Below are 24,672 nucleotides of genomic sequence, written 5' to 3' on the forward strand. Positions count from 1 at the left end.
TTACCTTTAGAGGCAGTTTTAAGGTAAATTTCAGGTAGGTAAAGATCCGGAAAAGTTACCTTAACTTTTTGTTTCAGGCAAGTTAAAGTTTTTTTTCGGGTAATTTCACTTATTTTTATTTAGTGTGTACTGTTTTTTATCAACAACTCAGACGACAATTAAAACATTTAGCAGCGGAAAAAGATAATATAACGCCACAATACAGAAAAAAAGTGTATTTTATTAGTCGTTCTAAAATGAAAGGCTCTGTAGGAGGGAAAAAATTGTCTCCGCCCGTTTCATTGTTGATACTTGTCACATTATTTTTATTAATTGTTCTGCAATTTTTTTACATTAAAAGCAATAACTGCGCTGTTTTTGAGTCTGCGGATCGATGTTACTGGAAAAAAAGTCATGTAGTGAATCAATCTGGACTTGGTAAATCAAACTGGCCAGATTTGGTGTTATTTGTGCCAGTTTACCCCGGCGGCGAGCATGAACTGAACAAATTATTACTGCGAACTCTAAAATTTTTCTGGCCTAAAGATTCTTTAAGATTATTATTTTTGGTTGATGAAGAGTTGCCGCCCGCCACCAGAGACCCCTTTGTCGACCGGATCAAAAACTCGATGAAAGAAGACGCGCAATCTGTTCACGTCAAATTCAACTATGTCCCGAGAGAAGTTTTCAATGTCGGGCATGATAGACAGCAACTAATTATGTTATGGGCTGATAACTTCACAACCGCTGATTATGTGGGTTTTCTTGATGACGACAGCATGATCAGCCACCATGTTTTACCGGAAGACATTTTTGACCAAAAAGGGATTTCTCCTAATGTGCCACCCCCACCCCCTTTGTAACTACTGCGCCCCCAGTTACCGAGCAAAGTCAATTAAAACATAGCCGGCAGATTGCCGGAATAGCTGCGAAAGAATAGACCTGCGTGCCATATAATAGAGATAGAAACAGATACAGATCTAAATTGAAAAAAAATTGACGCCACTCAAAAAACTAGGCTAAAAACATTCAGCAATAAATTAATACAGCTTGTAAAAATTCATTCCACAGAAGCCTCTTATTAGGGACCTTTACTGCACATAGGAGTTCCTTTGACCTTAAACAAATTCAAATTAAACTTAAGTTTTAAAGTGCAAAAGTCATTTTATTGAGTGAGGTAAGTCATGTATGATCAAAATCTAATCACGCAAATAACCTAAAATCTTTCGCAAAAGCGAGTGAGAAATGACGTCACGCGCGCAAATGCCGTTAGTGAGAAGAAGAAGTCATTCAGAAAATTTGACTTTTTCAGCTTTGCGGTGTGAACAAATGTAAAACGAAAAAAGAGCGTCAGACGACGAAACAAAAAAAAAACCAAGAGCACCGCAATATAGCTACGCTCAGCTTACAGCTTCGCAGCTATAATAATAAATCAATGCTCAATGCGTAGAAATATGACACGCGCTGGTGTAATTGTGTAAAAATATGATGGGAGGGTGAAAATGCACCCACTAAGCTGGGAGGAGGTGGGGGATATTCTGCTCCCCCTCTCAGGTTGGTGGGCATAACTTCTACCCCCCCCCAACGGCTATTGTTTACATAGTAAACATATTGCATTATAACAAATAATTTTATGAGAAACACTTGAGAGCCAAAACATAGATTGGGGGGCGGGGGGGGGGCACAAAAACGGAAAAATTCCCAAAAAGGTAGACCTCATGTCTGGGGCATGTCCAATAAAAAGACGGATTCAGTGTGGCTAAGTATGGCGAAAACATCCCTTTGGATTAACTCAGAAGTAGAAGTCATGCGAACAATGACCCATTTCGCCGTGGTCGTGAAAGCATCTCATTTGAAAGAAGTTCGTGCCAATGTTTTGAGAAAGCACCCAGAGTATAAAAATTTTGACGATTTTTTTAGACTTGGACTTACAAAAACAAAAAGGCCTTATAGCCAGTTCCACATAATTCATAATAACTTGTGGAAACTGAGAAGGGATGAATATAACTGGCACCTTCAACCATCTTCGGCAGAAGACAATCGATTTAAAAGAACAGAAGGAGTTACTGATGAAATGATGTTTCCCCAACCTCGTTACGCGCTTCATTACACTTATGAAACTCGCGCCATGAACAATCCAGAGTTTGTGGAACAAGTTCTCAGACGAGGTTTTTGCTATTCTCTAACCAAATCAGATTTTGACGCCAAACGCGAGTATGCACAGTTGTGTAGGGCAGCCGGATTTAGCTGGGATGTGCTATCTCGGGTTCCTAATATTGACCATTGGTTCTTTGAGAACACAGATTGGCGATGGGATAACAGGACTATTGAGGCGCATAAAATCCGAATGGCTTTAAATCGTGTTCGATCTGACTGGGATGAAAAAGAGATCAAATGGATTTTTGCAAATATCAGCTCTGATCCTACACGTTCTAAAATTTAACTGCAAACCATCTATTAAATACTGTCATCTCAATTCATATCATTCTAAAATTGTTATCCCCCTTCAAAAAATTTTTGCGCTCGATGGGCTCTCCGATGACTTAACTCCAATGGACTCTCCACTAGCTTCAAAATTACTTACATGTTTTTTTTCCAGCGTATTATATCCACAACTGGCGATTTTTTGTTCAATCCATTTTGGCCGATCAATAAATTTGGCAACAGAATGTAAATTTATCGATGTAAATTTGGCCAAATTTATCGATTGGCCAAAATTGATTGAACAAAAAATCGCCAGTTGTTATAATAAGTTGGAAAAAACATGTGAGCCATTTTGAACTATTTTTAGAACTATTTAAACGGAATTAAATTTACGAAATAGACAATTGAAACGGAAGCTCGAGTTAAGCAAATTTGCAATTTCACAATTGCAATTTGCAGTGCTGAAAAATAAATTTCCATCTTACAAAATTGCTCGAGATAAGTTGCACAAAATTTAATCCCTTGAAATTTGAGTATTTTCAAAAATTTTCTTAAACTTCTGAAATCAGAGTTTCACAACAAAACTTGTGCTGAAAAATTACTATAGTTCTGTTCCATTTTAGTGGTTTCTGAAATTGGTTATTTCGAGTGCCAAAACCCGGTTGAATATCCTCCCTAATTTGTACAAGAGGTAAACTGATCAGAGGGAGCAAGATGTTGTTAAAGTGGGCTGCAATGGTAGGATTTCTGAGGAGTTACTCCCCCTCCACTCATTAATGGCTGAAATTCTAAGTCATATATCTAAAGGGAAAAAATTTGTAAAAAGAACGTTAATAAATAATTTTTGAAAATTTGTAAAAAAAAGTAGGTTAAAACTGTGTAAGAGGAATTTCATTTATTCAGAGTCTAAAATAAGTAATTTTCAACAATTTTCATTCATATACAAGGACTGGCAAGTGGTAGAGAAGCATCGGTGGTCTTTAAGCTAGAAAAAAATGAATTTGAGCAGATTTTCCTAAAAATTCCTACATTCCAGCTACCAGGACTCAACGTCAAGTCTGGATGCTTTAGATCAGTATTATATTAGAGCTCTGATCAAGTCACTGTTTAGACGTGGCACGTCATGGATCAAGTCTTAAGTTTGGGCAAGTTTTGAGCATTTCGTGGGCAAGGCTTGGCACGTCGTCGAAGAGTTGAGGGAGTCTTGGTAAAGATTTGAGTGAAGTCTGGGGCAGAATTTTTTAGTGTTTTGATTCTTAACGAAAAAAGGCCGCCATTTACAATTGCACTGAAAACTCTCCAAAGTGAACAAAAGAAGCACACAAGACTGAGAGCACTTCCACATGGTTTACATGATAGAGAATGAAAAATTCTCAAATCGTCTAAACTTGCATGTCATGGCCACCAATTCGTACCCCCTAATAAAATTGGTTTTCGTGTGAATATATATAAGAGATTTTACTTGGAGGGACGCTCAATTCAGAAATAGCTTGAGCAGGTTACCAAAATTTCTCTTACAAAAAAATATGACGAGTTTTGCCTAAATTTGAAATCCATTTGCAAGCCTAAAAAAATTAGTAGATGCCTCTATTAGCTGCTCTTAAATAACCTTCAATTAGAGTGATATACACTCACTTGAACTTATCTCTTAGAATTAAAGTAAAGAAAAGGTCAATTTCAGAGTGAGGAAGCTATTTTTGAGAGTGAGGTAAGTCACGTGTGACCAAAAATTTAATCTCCACTTTGAGTGAAAAGTAACGTCACGCACGCAATTCAGTTGAAACTAGCTTGACCTTATCTCTTTTAAATAAAGTGAAGAAAAATTGAATTTTAGTGTGAGGAAGTCTTTTCTGAGAGAGGTAAGTCACGTGTAATCAAAAACTTAATTGCACGAATATACCAGAAGCTCGCTCCACTAAGAGTAAAAAATGATGTTACGCACGCAATCCAGTTGAGAATGCATGAACGAATGAACAAAAAGCATGATTGAGTACTATTATAATTGCTACACATTTCGTCTCGGACAATTCAAGTAGTCAAAACTTCCTTTTAATCAATTGAAGATAATAAATAGCATCTAATAGCCAATCAATTGGGCCAATGAGACCAGTCATTAATGAAACACAGAAAAAGAACAAAAAAAGGAAAATGAATGGGGCAATCACTGATATTTTAACACAGCCATATAACACAGTTCAAGTCATATAACCCAAGTCATATAAATAATTGACTGTCTTTTGATGAACTCAAAAACCAACTAAGCATTAATAGAATATATGTTTGACCTTTCAAAACCAATAGCTCAGAAAATTGAAGAAAAACAGGAACCAAAGGAGTCAAATTAAGGAGTCAAAGTCGCACGTGAAAAATTGGCTGTCAAAAACAGGAAACTTGTTCAAATTTCTCACTCCACTTTAAATATAACTTGAGAAAACCCACGCTTCAAACCTACCAACTTTTTTCAAACCTACCCCTTCACCACTCCAGCGTGATTAAAATCACTCGAATTTAACTTTAACATCAAAAAAGTGTGATCTTTAAAAAAAGACATCCCACCAATATCAGGAATCGCTTGAAGTCCCTTAGTGACGTTAGCCCCTTCCAATGAAGCCCAAAAAGGTTTTAAATCCTTCTTAATAGCCGCCCCCACCTTTTAAGCCGGATATTATAGTGGCCCTACTTTTTTACAATACAAAGCAATACGGCCTCATTGTAAGTGCCTGACGTCAATAAGAGACTTCAAACGATACTAAGAGCTTATTAATAGACCACTACCAGGATTCAAAACGGAAATGCAACCAGTATATTGACGAAACAACAGCCGTGATTAATTCTCATGACCCCAATCGAAACAAAAATCAGTACACTACAGCAAATCGAGATAATTGAGGGCAACTTTTGAAAATAAAATGATATCAAAAATTAGATACAAGTACAATTAGATGCAATAAATAAGCTGGCTGGTACGATTAATCCCGTTTCTTGATGAAGGAAAAAATATTAGTCCTGGTAACCAATAACAATTAGAATTATACCTAGCAGGGAATAAAAAGCGGAAAAATTTAGCGTGGTGCATCTATAATTGAGCATAAAAAGTTTAATTTTGCTTTTCGACCTTCATTTCGTTGTTTCAGATTGCTGTTGAGGAACTGCTCTTTAAATGCGTGTTGAGCTCACTGATCGAGAAATAAAACTAACGGAGTCAGAAGATTCAACGCAAAATATGTCAAAAATCGGAACAGGAAACGTTCCGATTTCATGCCGTTCCGAAAATTTTCATGCCAAAAACAAAAAAGTATTCACCTCGAAATTTTTTATGTGCAGTTTTAATAGTTTTTCATTTCATCGGCTGCTGCATTTATTGCAGTCTGTGGACCACGCTATTTTTGAGGATGTTCTGGGATTGAAAATGTGTCAAGAAAAATTTCACCTTTGAGGAATGGTTCAAAACGTTCATAAACTTGTATCTCGCAGCCTCTCGTAACTTGATCAATAACTGATTTCAATAAATTTCTGTTTAAAAATAACTGTTTTTGATTTTTGCTAACTTCCACTAACACTTTCATTTAAAAATATTATTCGATACAAGAACAAGGCGAAGCTTATTTAAGCTAACCCTTAAAGATATGGTGGTGTATTTGGAGAGTGAGAAACTGTCTATTCTGTCCGGCAGCTCCAGCCCCAGCAGCTTGAGAGCCACTCTACTGTGCTCAACTTTACCAACGGCATCATCTTCAACATTGGCCCACGTTAGGTCTAAAATAGGTTTATTTTAGTTATGAGAAACTTCCAACTCATTTGGTGATATTCGAATTTATTTCTCAATAATTTTTCAACTTTTATGGCTGACAGATCATGCAGAAAACGCGGCTATTATTTCTTAATCAATAGTCTAAGAGCTTTTAAAAATAGTTCCAGCTCTGGCCTTCACCAGAATTATTTCATTCGACCTCAATTATTAAGTTGTTAGAGACGTAAAATTAGCTGCTTCAAAAAAACTGACGTTTCGCGGAAACAGATAGCTTTGTTGATTACTCAATAACGAATTCTACAAAGTTAAGCAACGACAAAGGAAAGCCCTTGCTGTCTATAGACAATTCCAAAACAATTTCAAAAAGAACATAGTCCGCAGACTGCAAAAAATGGAAATATCGAAAAAATTTATCAATGAAGTAGCCGAAGTAATTGAAAAAATATAAAAACTGCATTTAAAAAATCCAATTGATTTCCTGGCCCACTATTCAAATGTGTGCCCATAGAGGCATCATCAATTTCAAAAAATTACTATTAAATCACTAGGGTCATCACATTTGAAAAAAACTCTTATTAAAAATAAACGATTGAGCAATAAAACCTATTCGAATTTTTATTTCTTCTGTTTATTTTTCTCTAAAAATATTGCTCAAAAATATTGATCAAAAATATAACGGTCACTGGTATAGATAAAATGACATTTCAACCAAAAAAAATCACAACATAGCCGGCAGATTGCCGGAATAGCTGCGAAAGAACAGACCTGCGTGCCATATAATAGAGATAGAAACAGATACAGATCTAAATTGAAAAAAAATCGACGCCACTCGAAAAACAAGGTTAAAAACATTCAGCGATTAAAAAAAGTTTGTCAAAAATTCATTCCGCAGAAGCCTCTTATTAGGGACCCTTACTGCACAAATGAGTTCCTGTGACCTAGAACAAATTCAAACTAAACTTGTTTAAAGTGCAAAAGTCATTTTATTGAGTGAGGTAAGTCACGTATGATCAAAATCTAATCACGCAATTAACCTAAAAACTTTTGCTGAAGCGAGTGAGAAATGACGTCACGCGCGCAAATGCCGTTAGTGAGAGTAAGAAGTCATTCAGAAAATTTGACTTTTTCAGCTTTGCTGCGTGAACAAATGTAAAACGAAAAAAGAGCGTCAGACGACGAAACAAAAAACCAAGAGCACCGCAATATAGCTTCGCTCACCTTACAGCTTCGCAGCTATAATTAAGAGATAGAAATTCAGAGAAACTTTTTTAGTGTCAAAGTGTTCTTATTTGGTCTGTAAATTGTGCAAATTCGCTTCGATTCTAAAATTACCCTTAATTCAGCTTTTAACAGAACGCTATTAAGCATATAATAAAGCAGACTAGCAAACGCTATAATGAATTTTTATAACCTAATGGAATAAGACCGCGCTTTATATGTTTATACCATTTCTGTTGATTTTGCTCGACTTTGACCATATTCACTATTACGAAATTCAATGTGTGTGAAGGAACTTAAAATCCATTCAGTTGAAACAGTGAGTGAATAAAGTCGGAAATCAAACGCAAAATCGTGACTAATGTCAAACAAAATACGTGATCATGAGGAAAAGCGAAAACAAACTAATTAACGTCGGAAATGCTCTCGAATAACAGACGGCGCAACTTAACTCAGGGACTGTAGCTTAAACAATTTCTTCTTTATGTGTGCGAAAAAATCAACCGACGGTAGGATTCGAACTCCGACCTCCTGAGTCTGCTTCCATTACCTCGACGGAGGTATTAACCACTCGGCTATCACATCCGTGACATCGAGTCTCTAACAATCGGTTTCGTTTGAACAAAACTTGATTTCGGAGTGAGAGCAATTGAAATCACTCAAAATGAAGAAGTGCGTGAAAATGTCACTCGAGAAGTCAACCTAGAACAAAAACGCAAAACGGTCAAGCAAAAAATTTGCATAAAAAGACATACATTTACAATAATTGCTTCTTTTTCGAGAACATTTAAACAATAAAAGGAGAGCGCCTAAAAAATAGCCGTTGAGAGGCCGACGGCGGCTATTAACAAAAGCTGCAAATTAATCGCAAAGTTTAATTACTTGAGATGGTCAAACATGATTCCAAACGTACAACCACTGGTCATTTTAATTAAAAACACAATCAGCCCGAAAAATAGAGTTGAAACTAAAAGACTGCTTCGAAAAAGCCGCACATGAACAAAAAACTTTGATGGCTTGGTGCAAATTATTTTTTCATACCTACTTTATTCGCCATCTTTCGGACTTTGATCTCTTGTTCATGAACGGAATTGGAGAGCCTCGAGAAGAGAGTGATTATGGTTTTGAACGTGGAGCTTTGACTCACATCATGTTTGAAAATAACTCGGTCGATTGAAAAAACGGATCACAATAACTTTTTTTGAGTCGTCAAAATTAACGCTGCAAAAACAGCCCGCTGAGGAAATGGGGGCGACTAATAATAAAGGCACCAAAATAATGGCTGAAACGAAAGCAGCTGAAGAGCGTCATGAACCGGTGAGCAAAATCTTTGAGATCTGAAGCGTCAAAAAAAAATTAAAATTGGCGTCAGACAACAAAAAATAAAAACCAATACAACCGCCAAAAGCTAACACTCAGCATACAGCTATAAAGAAGCCTCACTGATTACAAAACTTCAACCAGAGCTTCTCGAATTCCAAAAATTGCGCTTCACATCATGAATTTTTGTCCTCGAAAAGTTTCCGTGAATCGAATACATAGAGATTGGTAAGGCGCCAGGCTCTAAGAGAGCTGATCAGTCACGTAATGCCCTCGTGGCTTTACCGGTTTATCCCATTTTGGGGACCAAACGACAAATTGTTCAATAAAAAGCTGATAATACGAAAAATCATAATAAAAGTACCACTAAGACTAATGTAATTGTTACAAATTTCGTTTAAAAGCAATTAAACACTAACTCAAGAACTGAAAACATTAACTCACCACTTGATCATTCATAGACAATCAATAATTAATAAAAATCCTATCAAATTCCGATTTTTGAGCAAGAATTACCAACGTAACTATATATGAAACAAGTTTAACTAAGTTTTAAATTCTCCACCTACATTACCAACTGCAATATTAAACAACCTAAACAAAAATAGGATCTTTTCCGTTTGAGCCCCCCAGTACGTTATGCTCTCCCAGTAACAAAGCACCTGCAATTACATGGTAAATGTTAAGTAATTATGCAAAAAATGGCACGTGCGTCGGGGGGGGGGGTGCAAATAATTTGCTCTCTGAAATAATTCCTCAAAACAAACACAAACCATAAAACTTACAGCGGGGTGGGGTTTTCAACCTCTAACAACCACCATTCACACCATAACTATAAGTCTCCAAAACAGTTTCTGTGAATCGCATACTTGGAGACTAGTGAAGTGAAGGGCTCTAGAAGCACTTAATGCCCGCTGGGCGCTACCTGTTTATCCCGTTTTTCAAGACGAAAAGTCAAATGGGTCGGACAAAAATAGGTCAAGCGAAAAATCCATCAAGCGAAAAAAGACAGACAGGACTAATATGATTGCTACAAACTTCGTTTGAGAGCAATTAATTACTGACCGTCAAAAAGAGTTTGCATCAAAAGATCGCCCAAAAAAGCTGATTTTTTGTCAATAGAAAACGTATCTCGCAGCCGAAAACGTATCTCGCAGCCCAAAAAAGCTGTTTTTTTGTCAATAGAAAACGTATCTCGCAGCCGAAAGGGAAGTCACTCACAAATTCAGTCGCTAAGAGGCAGTACACAAAAAATAGCGCCTTGAGCTCTTGAACCTTACTCTAAACCGAACCAAAACACTATGGAACAAATTCCCAGATCAACAAATATACAAAGTAGATGGCAGGAAAATAGCCGCGCTTCATTGGAAAGCTATAATAAAATACGCAACAAACAGTGTTCTTTAAAAAAAAAGACACCATAAGTTTTCAAAATATACGAGCAATTTTCTTTGGACTTGCCTCTGACAGTGACGATAGAGAAGATTGGTACTATCTGCCAATAATGACACTAAAGCAAAGCGAAGTGTATAAATGTGCATTTCGGGTGGCGGTGACTGAGGGGGTGTCAAATTCTAAAGATCAGAAAGTGACCGTCACACGAAATTATGTATCCTCGGAACAGTTTCCGTTAATTGCATAATTAAAGACTAGTAAGGCCTAGTAAGGACTAGTAGTGTCCTCCGGGCTTTAACACTTTATCCCATTTTTGAGAAAAGGCTAAAAGCATCAGACGCAGAACTGGTCTACAGAAAAATTGATTAACATAGCTGGCAGATTGAAAGAAATTACTGAGTAAAAAAGAACGGTAAAAAAGAATTTTTTTCTGAGAAGTTATATTTTAACTAAAAAATATTCAAGAAATAAGCTACCAGAATAACCTTCAGATAGAATGATATGCACTCAGTTGACCTCATCTCCCTAAATTAAAATAAGGTAAGGTCATTTTGAAAGTGAGGCAGGTCTTTTTTGAGAAAGTAAGTCACGTGTTGACATAATATAATTCATGCGAATGAGCAAAAAACCCGCTGCTCCACTAAGAACGATAAATGACGTCAAGCGTTGCAATTGCATGAAAGAATGAACGAAAAGCAGATGTAAAATAATCGTGACGTCACATGGTCGTAATAAAAAACAGCCAAAGAATTCCGATACTCGTAGAATTCCGGAAGCGAAATATTGAAACAGAAAAAAATTGTGCACAACAGTCGGTAAATTCTCTTGAAACAATCGGTCTAATAAATTATTTCCCCACAACTTGAACTCTGCCCCTAAAAGGCACAACCTGAAAAAATATTGCAAATAACATTTAAAAAAGTTAACACCAAAAGTTGCATAACTTAAAATGAATGTGTCGTAGAGATCAAAACTTTCAGAAAGTTGACAACACAATCATTAAAAACCGTAATGATGGTTATCTCTATTTCGAGAAATATTCGATGAAATACGCCTAAATCTCTTGTAAAGCCAAAGAAAAAAAGAAAGGAGAACGATTGAAATTCAAAAGAAGAAGATCGTCTCACAACAAAAATAAAAGCCGTTTCAGAAAAACTACATCATTTTGCATTCAATTTTACAGCCGATTCTCATAGGGACACTTTATATAAAAGAAATTGAAATCATGAAAAGGCGGAAATCATCAAAGATTAAGAACACCAAAAAATCTTACGTATTGCGAACAGTTGAATTGAGGATATTAAGGTCGCAAAATAAAAATTTAAAAGAAAAAGGGAAGTTCACAATTTTAAAGGCGCAAAATTAAAAGTTCGAAAACTTAGAAACTCGAACGATACTTATACATCATTATACTGCCTCCACGATTCACCAAAATTATAGAGACAGCATTCAGTGAAATTCAAAGCTTTTAAAATAAAGTCAAAAATTAAAATAATCGAAAACTTTGCTGCAAAAGTAGTAGGGACATCAAAAAGATGCGATTATGAATAAAGTTTACCTTGAATGTGTAGGTGGAACTCTTGTGAACCTTGAACATGAAAAAAAGGTAAAGAAAATGAATAGTCAAAAGTTTGATTCAGAACTTAGGAAACATCACAAAAACACCTTTTCTGGTAAAAACTAAAACCAAAAAAGAGAAAAATTGGATAAAAACCGCAAAATTGATCTCGTAAAATTACAGTTCCAAAGAAAACGAATACCCTACGTCAAAAAGTGAGGAAGGGATTGCATGAGGTTAAAAGTACGTTAACGATTACACTGATCACAAGGAACTTCATTCAAGGCAGCAGAAAATCTTGAAAACTAAAAATTAATTAACATAACCGACTAACGTCGGGCGAATTGCTCTCGAACGACCGGAGAGCGGTTGGCTTCGTCAGTAGCTAGCCATGGTTTAGTGAGGCTAGCTTTAGCTTAATTGAGGGGGCGTGAGGTGAGGGTAATAGATGATGACATTACGCCATATGAAAGGAGCTGAAGTGCGGCATCAACAAAAGAGTTAAGTAAATAGAGAGAGAGAGTGTGCGAGAGAGAAAACCTGACCGAGAAAGAGAAGGAAAGAAACAACCTCAACAGACAGACAGACAGACAGACAGACAGACAGACAGACAGACAGACAGACAGACAGACAGACAGACAGACAGACACACACACACACACACACAAACACACACACACATACACACAGAGAGAGAGAGAGCTAGAAGATTTTCTATGATGAGATTCGACCCTAGCGTTGTTAGTAATTAAATCAAAGAAAAAATTGAAAATGCAAAATTCAAAAGAAAAGTTTCAAACATTCCGAAGTGAAAAAAATGTTCAAAACCATGAGTTCTGTCGTTAATCCATCTGCAAGACCTGACCAGCAGATCAATTGAACAATCTCAGTCAAAAAGCAAAATCTTCAACGTTGAAAAACTAAAATAATCAAACAAACTGAACAGAAAGCAATCATTGCTACAATTCTTGAAGCTTAAAATCAAATAGCAAAAATTTGAAAATTTAAAAACAATAGCAATTTGGAACAAAATCATGCAAACATTCGTGATATTAAAATCTTCTGAACAGCTTCAGGGTCTCCGGAGACTACTTACTATGCAGATTTCACGCCTTAAATAGTTTCATTAGCTCCAAACGACTGATAAACTTGGTACATGATAATTTTTTGCGAAAAACAAAATTTTTAAAATTAAATAAAAAAATTGCTAGAACCCGTGCTCTTAAAATACTGATCACCATAACCTCTAGCAACTACTTAGTAACTTATAATTAAAACCTGACGTTACTTGGCCCCTGGTGCCATAAGAACTAAAAAAAAATTCAAACACTTTCAAGAAACATGAAGTTTTAATAAAAACAAAAACAGAAATTCGTGATAAAAAAAACTTAAAAACTATTTCATTGCCGCTAGAAACTATGCAGTAACACACCGGCAAACCCTATAGGAGTTTCTCCGGTCACTGGTGAAAGGAAAACTAAATTATCAGAAAAAATACAAAATTTGTTTTAGAATAAATTGCAAAAATTCACAATATTAAAAACTTGAAGAACATTCAATTAACCCTAGGAACTATGCAGTAACCTATTATAAAATTCTAGAGGAGGTTCCTTGGCACTTGATGCTAGACAAACCTTTAGGACAAAAATTTTCACAAAAATTTAGTTTTATTTTGAAAATATGCTCAAATTCGAGCTGTTAAAATGTTGAAAACCATTTGATAAACACTAGAAGCTACGCAAAGACCTATGACCAAACCCTAGAGGAAGTTCCTTGACACTTATGGCTGAAAAAACGCATTTTCAGAAAAATTGTGAAAATTAGTATTAACGAGAAACGAAAGTGAGAAAAGAAAGTGAGAAAAGAAAGTGAGAAAAGAAAGTGAGAAAAGAAAGTGAGAAAAGAAAGCGAGAAAAGAAAGTGAGAAAAGAAATTGAGAAAAGAAAGTGAGAAAAGGAAGTGAGAAAAAAAACGAAAAAAAACGAGAAAAGAAAGTGATAAAAAAAAGCGAAAAGAAAGTGACAAAAGAAAGTTAGAAAAGAAAATGAGAAAAGTGAAAAAAGAAAATGAGAAAAGAAAGTGAGAAAAGAAAGTGAGAAAAGAAATTGAGAAACGAAAGTGAGAAAAGAAAGTGAGAAAAGAAAGTGAGAAAAAAGGGAGGAAAAAATGAGACAAGAAAGTGAGAAAAGAAAGTGAGAAAAGAAAAAGAGAAAAGAAAAAGAGAAAAGAAAAGAAGAAAAGAGAAAGTGAGAAAAGAAAGTGCGAAAAGAAAGTTATAAAAGTGAGTGAGAAAAGAAAGTGAGAAAAGAAAGTCAGAAAAGAAAGTGAGAAAAGAAAGTGAGAAAAGAAAGTGAGAAAAGAAAGTGAGAAAAAAAAGTGGAAAAAAAGTGAGAGAAGAAAGTGAGAAAAGTGAAAAAAAGTGAGAAAAAAAGTGAGTAAAGAAAGTGAGAAAAGAAAGTGAGAAAAAAAATTGAGAAAAGAAAGTGAGAAAAAAAGAGAAAAGAAAGTGAGAAAAAAGTGAGTAAAGAAAATGAGAAAAAAGTGAGAAAAGAAAGTGAGAAAAGAAAGTTAGAAAAAAAAAGTGAGAAAAAAAGTGAGAAAAGAAAGTGAGAAACAAAGTGTGAAAAAAAAGTAAGAAAAGAAAGTGAGAAAAGAAAGTGAGCAGAGAAAGTGAGAAAAAAAAGTGAGAAAAGAAAGTGAGAAACAAAGTGTGAAAAGAAAGTGAGAAAAGAAAGTGAGAAAAGAAAGTGAGCAGAGAAAGTGAGAAGAGAAAGTGAGAAAAGAAAGTGAGAAAAAAGTGAGAAAAGAAAGTGAGAAAAGAAAGTGAGAAAAAAAAGTGAGAAAAAAAGTGAGAAAAGAAAGTGAGAAACAAAGTGTGAAAAGAAAGTGAGAAAAGAAAGTGAGAAAAGAGAAAAAAGTGAGAAAAGAAAGTGAGAAAAAAAGTGAGAAAAGAAAGTAAGAAAAGAAAGTGAGAAAAAAGTGAGAAAAAAAGTGAGAAAAGAAAAAGAGACAAGAAAGTGAGAAAAGAAAGTGAGACAAGAAAGTGAGAAAAGAAAGTGAAAAAAGTGAGAAAAGAAAGTGAGAAAAGAAAGTGAGAAAAGAACGTGAGAAAAGAACGTGAGAAAAGAAAGTGAGAAAAGAAAGTGAGAAAAGAAAGTGAGAAAAGAAAGTGAGAAAAGAAAGTGAGAAAAGAAAGTGAGAAAAGAAAGTGAGAAAAGAAAGTGAGAAAATAAAGTGAGAAAAGAAAGTGAGAAAAGAAAGTGAGAAAAGAAAGTGAGAAGAGAAAGTGAGAGAAAAAGTGAGAAAAGAAAGTGAGAAAAGAAAGTGAGAAAAGAAAGTGAGAGAAGAAAGTGAGGAAAGAAAGTGAGCAAAGTAAGTAAGAAAAGAAAATGAGAAAAAAAGTGAGAAAAGTGAGAAAAAAAGTGAGAAAAGAAAGTGTGAAAAGAAAGTGAGAAAAGAAAGTGAGAAAAGAAAGTGAGCAGAGAAAGTGAGAAGAGAAAGTGAGAAAAGAAAGTGAGAAAAAAAGTGAGAAAAGAAAGTGAGAAAAAAAAGTGAGAAAAAAAGTGAGGAAAAAAGTGAGAAAAGAAAGTGAGAAAAGAAAGTGAGAAAAAAAATTGAGAAAAGAAAGTGAGAAAAAAAGAGAAAAGAAAGTGAGAAAAGAAAGTGAGAAAAAGTGAGAAAAAAATGAGTAAAGAAAGTGAGAAAAAAGTGAGAAAAGAAAGTGAGAAAAGAAAGTTAGAAAAAAAAGTGAGAAAAAAAGTGAGAAAAGAAAATGAGAAACAAAGTGTGAAAAAAAAGTGAGAAAAGAAAGTGAGAAAAGAAAGTGAGCAGAGAAAGTGAGAAGAGAAAGTGAGAAAAGAAAGTGAGAAAAAAAGTGAGAAAAGAAAGTGAGAAACGAAAGTGAGAAAAAAAAGTGAGAAAAGAAAGTGAGAAACAAAGTGTGAAAAGAAAGTGAGAAAAGAAAGTGAAAAAGAAAGTGAGCAGAGAAAGTGAGAAGAGAAAGTGAGAAAAGAAAGTGAGAAAAAAGTGAGAAAAGAAAGTGAGAAAAGAAAGTGAGAAAAGAAAGTGAGGAAAAAAGTGAGAAAAGTGAGATAAGAAAGTGAGAAACAAAGTGTGAAAAGAAAGTGAGAAAAGAAAGTGAGAAAAGAGAAAAAAGTGAGAAAAGAAAGTGAGAAAAAAAGTGAGAAAAGAAAGTAAGAAAAGAAAGTGAGAAAAAAGTGAGAAAAAAAGTGAGAAAAGAAAAAGAGACAAGAAAGTGAGAAAAGAAAGTGAGACAAGAAAGTGAGAAAAGAAAGTGAAAAAAAAGTGAGAAAAGAAAGTGAGAAAAGAAAGTGAGAAAAGAACGTGAGAAAAGGACGTGAGAAAAGAAAGTGAGAAAAGAAAGTGAGAAAAGAAAGTGAGAAAAGAAAGTGAGAAAAGAAAGTGAGAAAAGAAAGTGAGAAAATAAAGTGAGAAAAGAAAGTGAGAAAAGAAAGTGAGAAAAGAAAGTGAGAAGAGAAAGTGAGAGAAAAAGTGAGAAAAGAAAGTGAGAAAAGAAAGTGAGAAAAGAAAGTGAGAGAAGAAAGTGAGGAAAGAAAGTGAGCAAAGAAAGTAAGAAAAGAAAATGAGAAAAAAAAGTGAGAAAAGTGAGAAAAATTGAGAAAAGAAAGTGTGAAAAGAAAGTGAGAAAAGAAAGTGAGAAAAGAAAGTGAGCAGAGAAAGTGAGAAGAGAAAGTGAGAAAAGAAAGTGAGTAAAAAAAGTGAGAAAAGAAAGTGAGAAAAAAAAGTGAGAAAAAAAGTGAGAAAAAAAAGTGAGAAAAGGAAGTGAGAAACAAAGTGTGAAAAGAAAGTGAGAAAAGAAAGTGAGAAAAGAAAGTGAGAAAAGAAAGTGAGCAGAGAAAGTGAGAAGAGAAAGTGAGAAAAGAAAGTGAGAAAAAAGTGAGAAAAGAAAGTGAGAAAAGAAAGTGAGAAAAAAAAAGTGAGAAAAACAAGTGAGAAAAGAAAATGAGAAACAAAGTGTGAAAAGAAAGTGAGAAAAGAAAGTGAGAAAAGAAAGTGAGAAAAGAGAAAAAAAGTGAGAAAAGAAAGTGAGAAAAAAAGTGAGAAAAGAAAGTAAGAAAAGAAAGTGAGAAAAAAAGTGAGAAAAAAAGTGAGAAAAAAAAGAGACAAGAAAGTGGGAAAAGAAAGTGAGACAAGAAAGTGAGAAAAGAAAGTGAGAAAAGAAAGTGAGAAAAGAAAGTGAGAAAAGAACGTGAGAAAAGAAAGTGAGAAAGGAAAGTGAGAAAAGAAAGTGAGAAAAGAAAGTGAGAAAAGAAAGTGAGAAAAGAAAGTGAGAAAAGAAAGTGAGAAAAGAAAGTGAGAAAAGAAAGTGAGAAAATAAAGTGAGAAAAGAAAGTGAGAAAAGAAAGTGAGAAAAGAAAGTGAGAAAATAAAGTAAGAAAAGAAAGTGAGAAAAAAGTGAGAAAAAAAGTGAGAAAAGAAAAAGAGACAAGAAAGTGGGAAAAGAAAGTGAGACAAGAAAGTGAGAAAAGAAAGTGAGAAAAGAAAGTGAGAAAAGAACGTGAGAAAAGAAAGTGAGAAACGAAAGTGAGAAAAGAAAGTGAGAAAAGAAAGTGAGAAAAGAAAGTGAGAAAAGAAAGTGCGAAAAGAAAGTGAGAAAAGAAAGTGAGAAAAGAAAGTGAGAAAAGAAAGTGAGAAAAGAAAGTGAGAAAAGAAAGTGAGAAAAAAAGTGAGAAAAGAAAGTGAGAAAAGAAAGTGAGAAAAGAAAGTGAGAGAAGAAAGTGAGGAAAGAAAGTGAGCAAAGAAAGTGAGAAAAAAAAATGAGAAAAAAAAGTGAGAAAAGTGAGAAAAGAAAGTGAGAAACAAAGTGTGAAAAGAAAGTGAGAAAAGAAAGTGAGAAAAGAAAGTGAGCAGAGAAAGTGAGAAGAGAAAGTGAGAAAAGAAATTGAGAAAAAAAGTGAGAAAAGAAAGTGAGAAAAAAAGTGAGAAAAAAATGAGAAAAAAAAGTGAGAAAAGAAAGTGAGAAACAAAGTGTGAAAAGAAAGTGAGAAAAAAAGTGAGAAAAGAAAGTGAGAAAAGAAAGTGAGAAAAGAAAGTGAGAAAAAAAAGTGAGAAAAAAAAGTGAGAAAAGAAAGTGAGAAACAAAGTGTGAAAAGAAAGTGAGAAAAGAAAGTGAGAAAAAAGGTGAGAAAAGAAAGTAAGAAAAGAAAGTGAGAAAAAAGTGAGAAAAGAAAAAGAGACACGAAAGTGAGACAAGAAAGTGAGAAAAGAAAGTGAGAAAAGAAAGTGAGAAAAGAAAGTGAGAAAAGAAAGTGAGAAAAGAACGTGAGAAAAGAAAGTGAGAAAAGAAAGTGTGAAAAGAAAGTGAGAAAAGAAAGTGAGAAAAGAAAGTGAGAAAAGAAAGTGAGAAAAGAAAGTGAGAAAAAAAAGTGAGAAAAGAAAGTGAGAAAAGAAAGTGAGAAAAGAAAGTGAGAAAAGAAAGTGAGAAAAAAAGTGAGAAAAGAAAGTGAGAAAAGAAAGTGAGAAAAGAAAGTGAGAGAAGAAAGTGAGGAAAGAAAGTGAGCAAAGAAAGTGAGCAAAGAAAGTGAGAAAAGATAATGAGAAAAAAAAGTGAGAAAAGAAAGTGAGAAAAGAAAGTGATAAAAGTGAGTGAGAAAAGAAAGTGAGAAAAGAAAGTGAGAAAATAAAGTGAAAAAACAAAGTGAGAAAAGAAAGTGAGAAAAAAGTGAGAAACAAAAGTGAGCAAAGAAAGTGAGAAAAGAAAGTGAGAGGAGAAAGTGAGAAAAGAAAGTGAGAAAAAAATGAGAAAAGAAAGTGAGAAAAAAAGAGAAAAGAATGTGAGAAAAAAAGTGAGAAAAGAAAGTGAGAAAAAAAGTGAAAAGAAAGTTAGAAAAGATAGTGAGAGAAGAAAGTGAGGAAAAAAAGTGAGCAGAGAAAGTGAGAAAAGAAAGTGAGAAAAGAAGGTGAGAAGAGAAAATGAGAACAGAAAGTGAGAAAAGAAAGTGAGGACAGTGATCAAAAAAAGTCTTTTTGATAGTTGCTCTCAATCTATCTATTTCGGGGCACTTTCTTAAGGCCCTGCTCAACTTTTTGAGTTTCTTTCTGTCAGACTCTTGGCTTTTCGTTTTATAGACAGAATAATTTAATGCCGTCTGTAACCGCTCAACAGCAACCACTAAAAATCTGAGCCAAACCTCACAAACCTTTAGACCAGTTCAGACCTGCCCGCCCTAATTAATTTTAATCACCAATGGATGCTTACAAATCGTTGGCTATCTGGGATATTCAAAAAGGTATGATAATGTGTAAAAAGAACAATCAGTATTGCATTAACGCAACTCAATGTAACGGTTAACTTCAGTTAAATGTCAACAGCTCAAGGTCTCACACGCGCGCATGCAAACACACATACATACACACCCACACGCGCGCGTGCAAACAGATGCACACGCTAACGCACAAGGATAAAATTCAGTGGTTGTACTCCAAGCCATGGTTAGCGTCTGTTAAATTTTATCAGTTGAAGGTCACAAACACACAAACACACACACAAACACAGTCACATAGACATAAGCGTTCAAGGTAAAAGAACGTTCGAAAACAAATCGAACGTTTGAAAAGCATGCAAACGTTCGAAAACGAATTGAACGTCCCAAAACCGAAAAGAGCAAAATGGTCATTTGAATGCCTACGTACACACTCTTACACACACACACACACGCACGCACGCACGCACACACACACACACACACACACACGCACACGCATGCACACACACACACACACACACGCACACACATACGCATGCATGCTCACGGACACACGCACGCACACACAAAACCAAGCCACAAAACACGCTGCATGTTTAAGGGCCGTTAAAACATGTGAAGATTGGCGCTTAAACATGGTGGTATAGGATGCATGCATTACGCTAGGCTGCATGTTTAAGGGACGCTAAAACATGAGAAGATAGGCGCTTAAACATGGTGGTATAGCATTCGAGTTAGAATTAATATATAGATTGCACAAACGAATAAACAAACGCTGATTCGAAGTTGTAACGTCATATGGTCGTAAAAAAATAGTGACAACGAAATAAAAAAACGAGAAGGCCAATAATACACGGGTCGAATTTTTCCGCCTAAAATGATGTAAGAGTGGGACTGCAATGCAAGGATTTTTTAGGAAAATGCAGCTCAAAACTCTTATGTTTTTTTTGGGTGGCATAAGGCTTCCAATGGGGGTAAAATGATGTAAGAGTGAGTGGGTAAAAGACAAAAGAACGCCCCACTCTTACTTTTTGGGTCTGTCAAGGGGGGTAAAACGAGGTTAGAGTTTGGGGGTAATTTTTCCATTACCCCCGAATTTTACATCATTTTAGCCCCTCGACAGAGCAAAAAGATATAAGAGTGAGAGATTTAACTTGTATTTTACCCCATCCCTCTTACACCATTTTACCCCTGTTGGAAACCTAATGCAGCCAAAAAAACGTATGACTTTTGAACTGCATTTTCCTGAAAAATCCTCTCATTGCAGCCCCACTCTTACATCATCTTAACCCCTCTGAACGATTTACCCCTCACTCTTTCGCCATTTTACCCCCACCCCCCCACCCCTTGACAGCTGAACTCTTAAATCATTTTACCCCCTCAATCTTGCATTGTTTAGCCCCCATACTTGAAGACTGCCAGTCTTGAACCCGCAATCTCTGTACCCTCAACTGCGTCGCCTTAACCTCCACACCATCAATGCTTGTCCAACTCTTGACGGTCTATATATATGAACAATAGTTGTTAGAATTTCCCCCTCTCAATAAATTACCCCCTCACTCTTACATCATTTTACCCCCCACAGAACAAGTTACCCCCTCACTCTTACTCATTTTTCACCCTCGGAAGCCAAGCTCTTATATCATGTTACCCCCTCTGAACAAATTAAACCCTCACTCATACACCATTTTACCTTTCTCCTTCCATTGCAGCCCATTACAACCCACTCTTACATGGCCATTTTAGCCAGGGGAGTTAATTCCTCAAAAGTCCTCCCACTGCTGCCCATTGCAGCCCACACTTACATGGCAATTCTAGTCAGTGGAGGTAACTCCTCAAAAGTTAGTTCTTCCATTAAAGCCTACTCTTACAGGGCCTTTTTATCCAGGGGAGGTAATTCCTCAAAAGTCCTCTCATTGCAGCCCTTTGCAGCCCACTCTTACATGGCAATTCTAGTCAGCGGAGGTAACTCCTCAACTCCTCAAAAGTTAGTTCTTCCATTAAAGCCTACTCTTACAGGGCCATTTTATCCAGGGGAGGTAATTCCTCAAAAGTCCTCTCATTGCAGCCCTTTGCAGCCCACTCTTACATGGCAATTTTAGTCAGGGTGGTAATTCCTGAAAAGTCCTCGCTTTGCAGCCCATTGCAGCCCACTCTCACATGGCAATTTTAATCAGGTGGAGTGATTCCTCAAAAGTCCTCCCATTGCTGCCCGTTGCAGCTCGCTCTTACATGGCACATTAATTCAGGGGCAATTCTTCAAAAGTCCTCCCATTGCAGCCCGTTGCAGACCACACTTACGTTGCAATTATAGTCAGGGGGGTTAGTTCCTTAAAAGTCTTCCCATTGCAGCCCAACTCTTACATCATTTTACCCCCTCCGAACGAAATACCCCCACACTATTACCTCAATTTATTCCGATAGACAAATTACCCCCACTCCTACAACAAAACGGGAGGATTTTAGGTAGGATATTCGACCCGGGTAGACACATTGAAAAATGCTTTGCTGAATAAACTCGTATACAATGCAGGTTAAAGCGACATCAATTTGGCTCTAGAACATTTCCATATTGCAAATAAAGTAAAACAAAGACTAATTATATTTAACAAATTATAAGTGAACCCAATAAATAGATTAGATTTGAATCGAAAAAAAAAACAGTTTTTGAAGAACCTTAAGCGACATTTGTACCGACCCACTTAAGCGGGAGAGCACCAAATGCTCAGCTGGGCTTTCACTTTGTCCAATCAATTTTCCCCGATTGATTTATAAATCAAACAGGGTTGAGAGTGGTATCATGAGAAAGCTTAGCTACAATTTCAAATTGAAGAGATTTTTTTAAATTTTTTTTTTCGGAGGAGTTACTCAGGTTTAAAATATATTGAACGTTAGCCCAAGTTCCGTAGTAAAATTTTGGTAAAACATAATACAATTGTTAACTATATTCTTATTGGCTCTACGTTTAATGATAAAAGCCAGTTGGTGATTAGTTTGAGCCAACTAATTTGGCTCAAATTTAGGCCATAGTTTCAAAATTTAGCGTTTTTTCCATAAACATTGGCATCAATTTTACCTATTTCAATCACTTTTTATAGTTCAACTGGTAATGCAAACATAAAACTGCTAACTTAATTTATGCTTACACAGATATGGGCCTATTGTACCTCCGGTCATAAGAAAGTTTTGTAAAAATAACACTTTGCGGTCTTTTTCCCTTAATCCCCAACAGTTACTAAATTACAAAATTCCTAATTTATTTTGTATTAAACCATCACGCATTGAACAAGGAGTTCAAGCCTTATGAAACTAATCTGATCGTATTTTGACTGTGTTCATTTTAGATCTTTTTGCAATTTTTCATGCTCATTACCGGCATTTCTGTTTCCGTTGACCAAAAAATGTGTTTTTGAGTAAAGCTCAAGGTTTTTGTCAAGGGGGGTAAAACGAGGTAAGATTTTGGGGATAATTTTTATATTACCCCCGAATTTTAATTCTTTTTATCCCCTCGACAGACCAAAAAGATATAAGAGTGGGAGATTTAATTTGTATTTTACCCCCTCACTCTTACACCATTTTACCCCTGTTTGAAACCTAATGCAGCCAAAAAAACGTATGACTTTTGAACTGCATTTTCCTGAAAAATCCTCTCATTGCAGCCCCACTCTTACATCATTTTAACCCCTCTGAATGAAATAACCCCTCACTCTTTCGCCATTTTACCCCCCTTGACAGCTGAATTCTTACATCATTTTACCCCCTCAATCTTGCATTGTTTAGCCCCCATACTTGAAGACTGCCAGTCTCGAAGCCACAATCTCTGTACCCTCAACTGCGTCGCCTTAACCTCCACACCATCAATGCTTGTCCAACTCTTGGCGGTCTATATAAATGATCAATACTTGTTAGAATTTCCCCCTCTCAACAAATTACCCCCTCACTCTTACGTCATTTTACCCCCTCAGAACAATTTGCCCCCTCACTCTTACTTATTTTTCCCCCTCGGCAGCCAAGCGCTTTCATCATTTTACCCGCTCTGAACAAATTACCCCCTCACTCTTACACCATTTTACCTTTCTCCTCCCATTGCAGCCCGTTGCAGCCCACTCCTATATGGCCCTTTTAGCCAGGGGAGGTAATTCCTCAAAAGTCCTCCCATTGCTGCCGATTGCAGCGCACTCTTACGTTGCAATTCCGGTCAGCGGAGGTAATTCCTCAAAAGTTAGTTCTTCCATTGCAGCCCACTCTTACAAGGCCATTTTAGCCAGGGGAGGTATTTCCTCAAATGTCCTCTCATTCCTGCCCATTGCAGCCCACTCTTACATGGCAATTTCAGTTAGGGGAGGTAATTCCTCAAGAGTCTTCCAATTTCAGCCCGTTGCAGCCCACTCCTACCTGGCAATTTTAGTCAGGGAGGGTATTTCCTCGAAAGTCCTCTCATTGCAGCCCATTGCAGCCCACTCTCACATGGCAATTTTAATCAGGTGGAGTAATTCCTCAAAAGTCCTCCCATTGCAGCCCGTTGCAGCTCACTCTTACATGGCAATTTAATTCAGGGGTATTTCTTCAAAAGACCTCCCATTGCAGCCCGTTGCAGACCACTCTTACGTTGCAATTATAGTCAGGGGGGTTAGTTCCTTAAAATTCTTCCCATTGCAGCCCAACTCATACATCATTTTACCCCCTCCGAACAAAATACCCCCACACTATTATATCAATTTACTCCCATAGATAAATTACTCCCACTCCTACAACAAAACGGGAGGATTTTAGGTAGGATATTCGACCCGGGTAGACAGATTGAAAAAGTGCTTTGCTGAATAAACTCGTACACAATGCAGTTTAAGGCAACGTCAATTTGGCTCATGAACATTTCCTTATTTCAAATAAATCAATACAAAGACTATTTATCATTAACAAATTATAAGTGAAACCAAGAAATAGATTAGATTTGAATCGAAAAAAAAACAGTTTTTGAAGAACCTTAAGCGACATTTGTACCGACCCACTTAAGCGGGAGAGCACCAAATGCTCAGCTGGGCTTTCACTTTGTTCAATCAATTTTCGCCGATTGATTTATAAATCGTACAGGGTTGTGAGTGGTATCATGAGAAAGCTTAGCTACAATTTCAAATTAAAGAGATTTTTTTAATTTTTTTTTCGCAGGAGTTACTAAGGTTTAAAATTTATTGATCGTTAGCCCAAGTTCCGTTGTAAATTTTTGCTAAAACATAATAGAACTGTTAACGATATTTTCATTGGCTCTACGTTTAATGATAAAAGCCAGTTGGTGATTAGTTTGATTCAACTAATTTGGCTCAAATTTAGGCCATATTTTCAAAATTTAGCATTTTTTTCCATAAACATTGGCATCAATTTTACCTATTTGAACCACTCTTTATAGTTCAACCGGTAATGCAAACATAAAACTGCTAACTTAATTTATGCTTACTCAGATATGGGCCTATTGTACCACCGGTCATAAGAAAATTTTGTAAAAATAACATTTTGCGGTCTTTTTCCCTTAATTCGCAATAGTTATTATATTACAAAATGCATAATTTGTTTTGTATTAAACCATTACGCATTGCCTTAGAACAAGGAGTCGGAGCCTTATGAAACTAATCTGATTTTATTTTGAGTGTGTTCATTTTAGATTATTTTTGCAATTTTTCATCCTCATTACCGGCATTTCTGTTTCCGTTGAACAAATATTGTGTTTGAGTAAAGCTCAAGATTTTATCACTCCGATAAAATGTAAATAAAATATTTAATTAACT

At 35.8% G+C, this 24,672-nt stretch overlaps 2 protein-coding genes across 3 annotated transcripts in view; one reads left to right on the plus strand and one right to left on the minus strand.

Annotated features, from left to right (window-relative positions):
- Positions 1–24,672, plus strand: part of LOC142350883 (polyribonucleotide 5'-hydroxyl-kinase Clp1-like) — a 438,433-nt gene that overhangs the window by 208,379 nt on the left and 205,382 nt on the right. The window lies entirely within an intron of this gene.
- LOC142350402 (uncharacterized) overlaps positions 1–24,672 on the minus strand; it is an 83,106-nt gene that overhangs the window by 15,245 nt on the left and 43,189 nt on the right. The window contains exon 8 of the mRNA XM_075402249.1: positions 6,020–6,159. Coding sequence (XP_075258364.1) covers positions 6,020–6,159 — 140 coding nt within the window. The remainder of the gene's footprint in view (positions 1–6,019; positions 6,160–24,672) is intronic.

The sequence above is a fragment of the Convolutriloba macropyga genome, chromosome 12 (genome assembly GCF_964194025.1).
Source record: "Convolutriloba macropyga chromosome 12, txConMacr16.3, whole genome shotgun sequence".
Classification (NCBI taxonomy): domain Eukaryota; kingdom Metazoa; phylum Xenacoelomorpha; order Acoela; family Convolutidae; genus Convolutriloba; species Convolutriloba macropyga.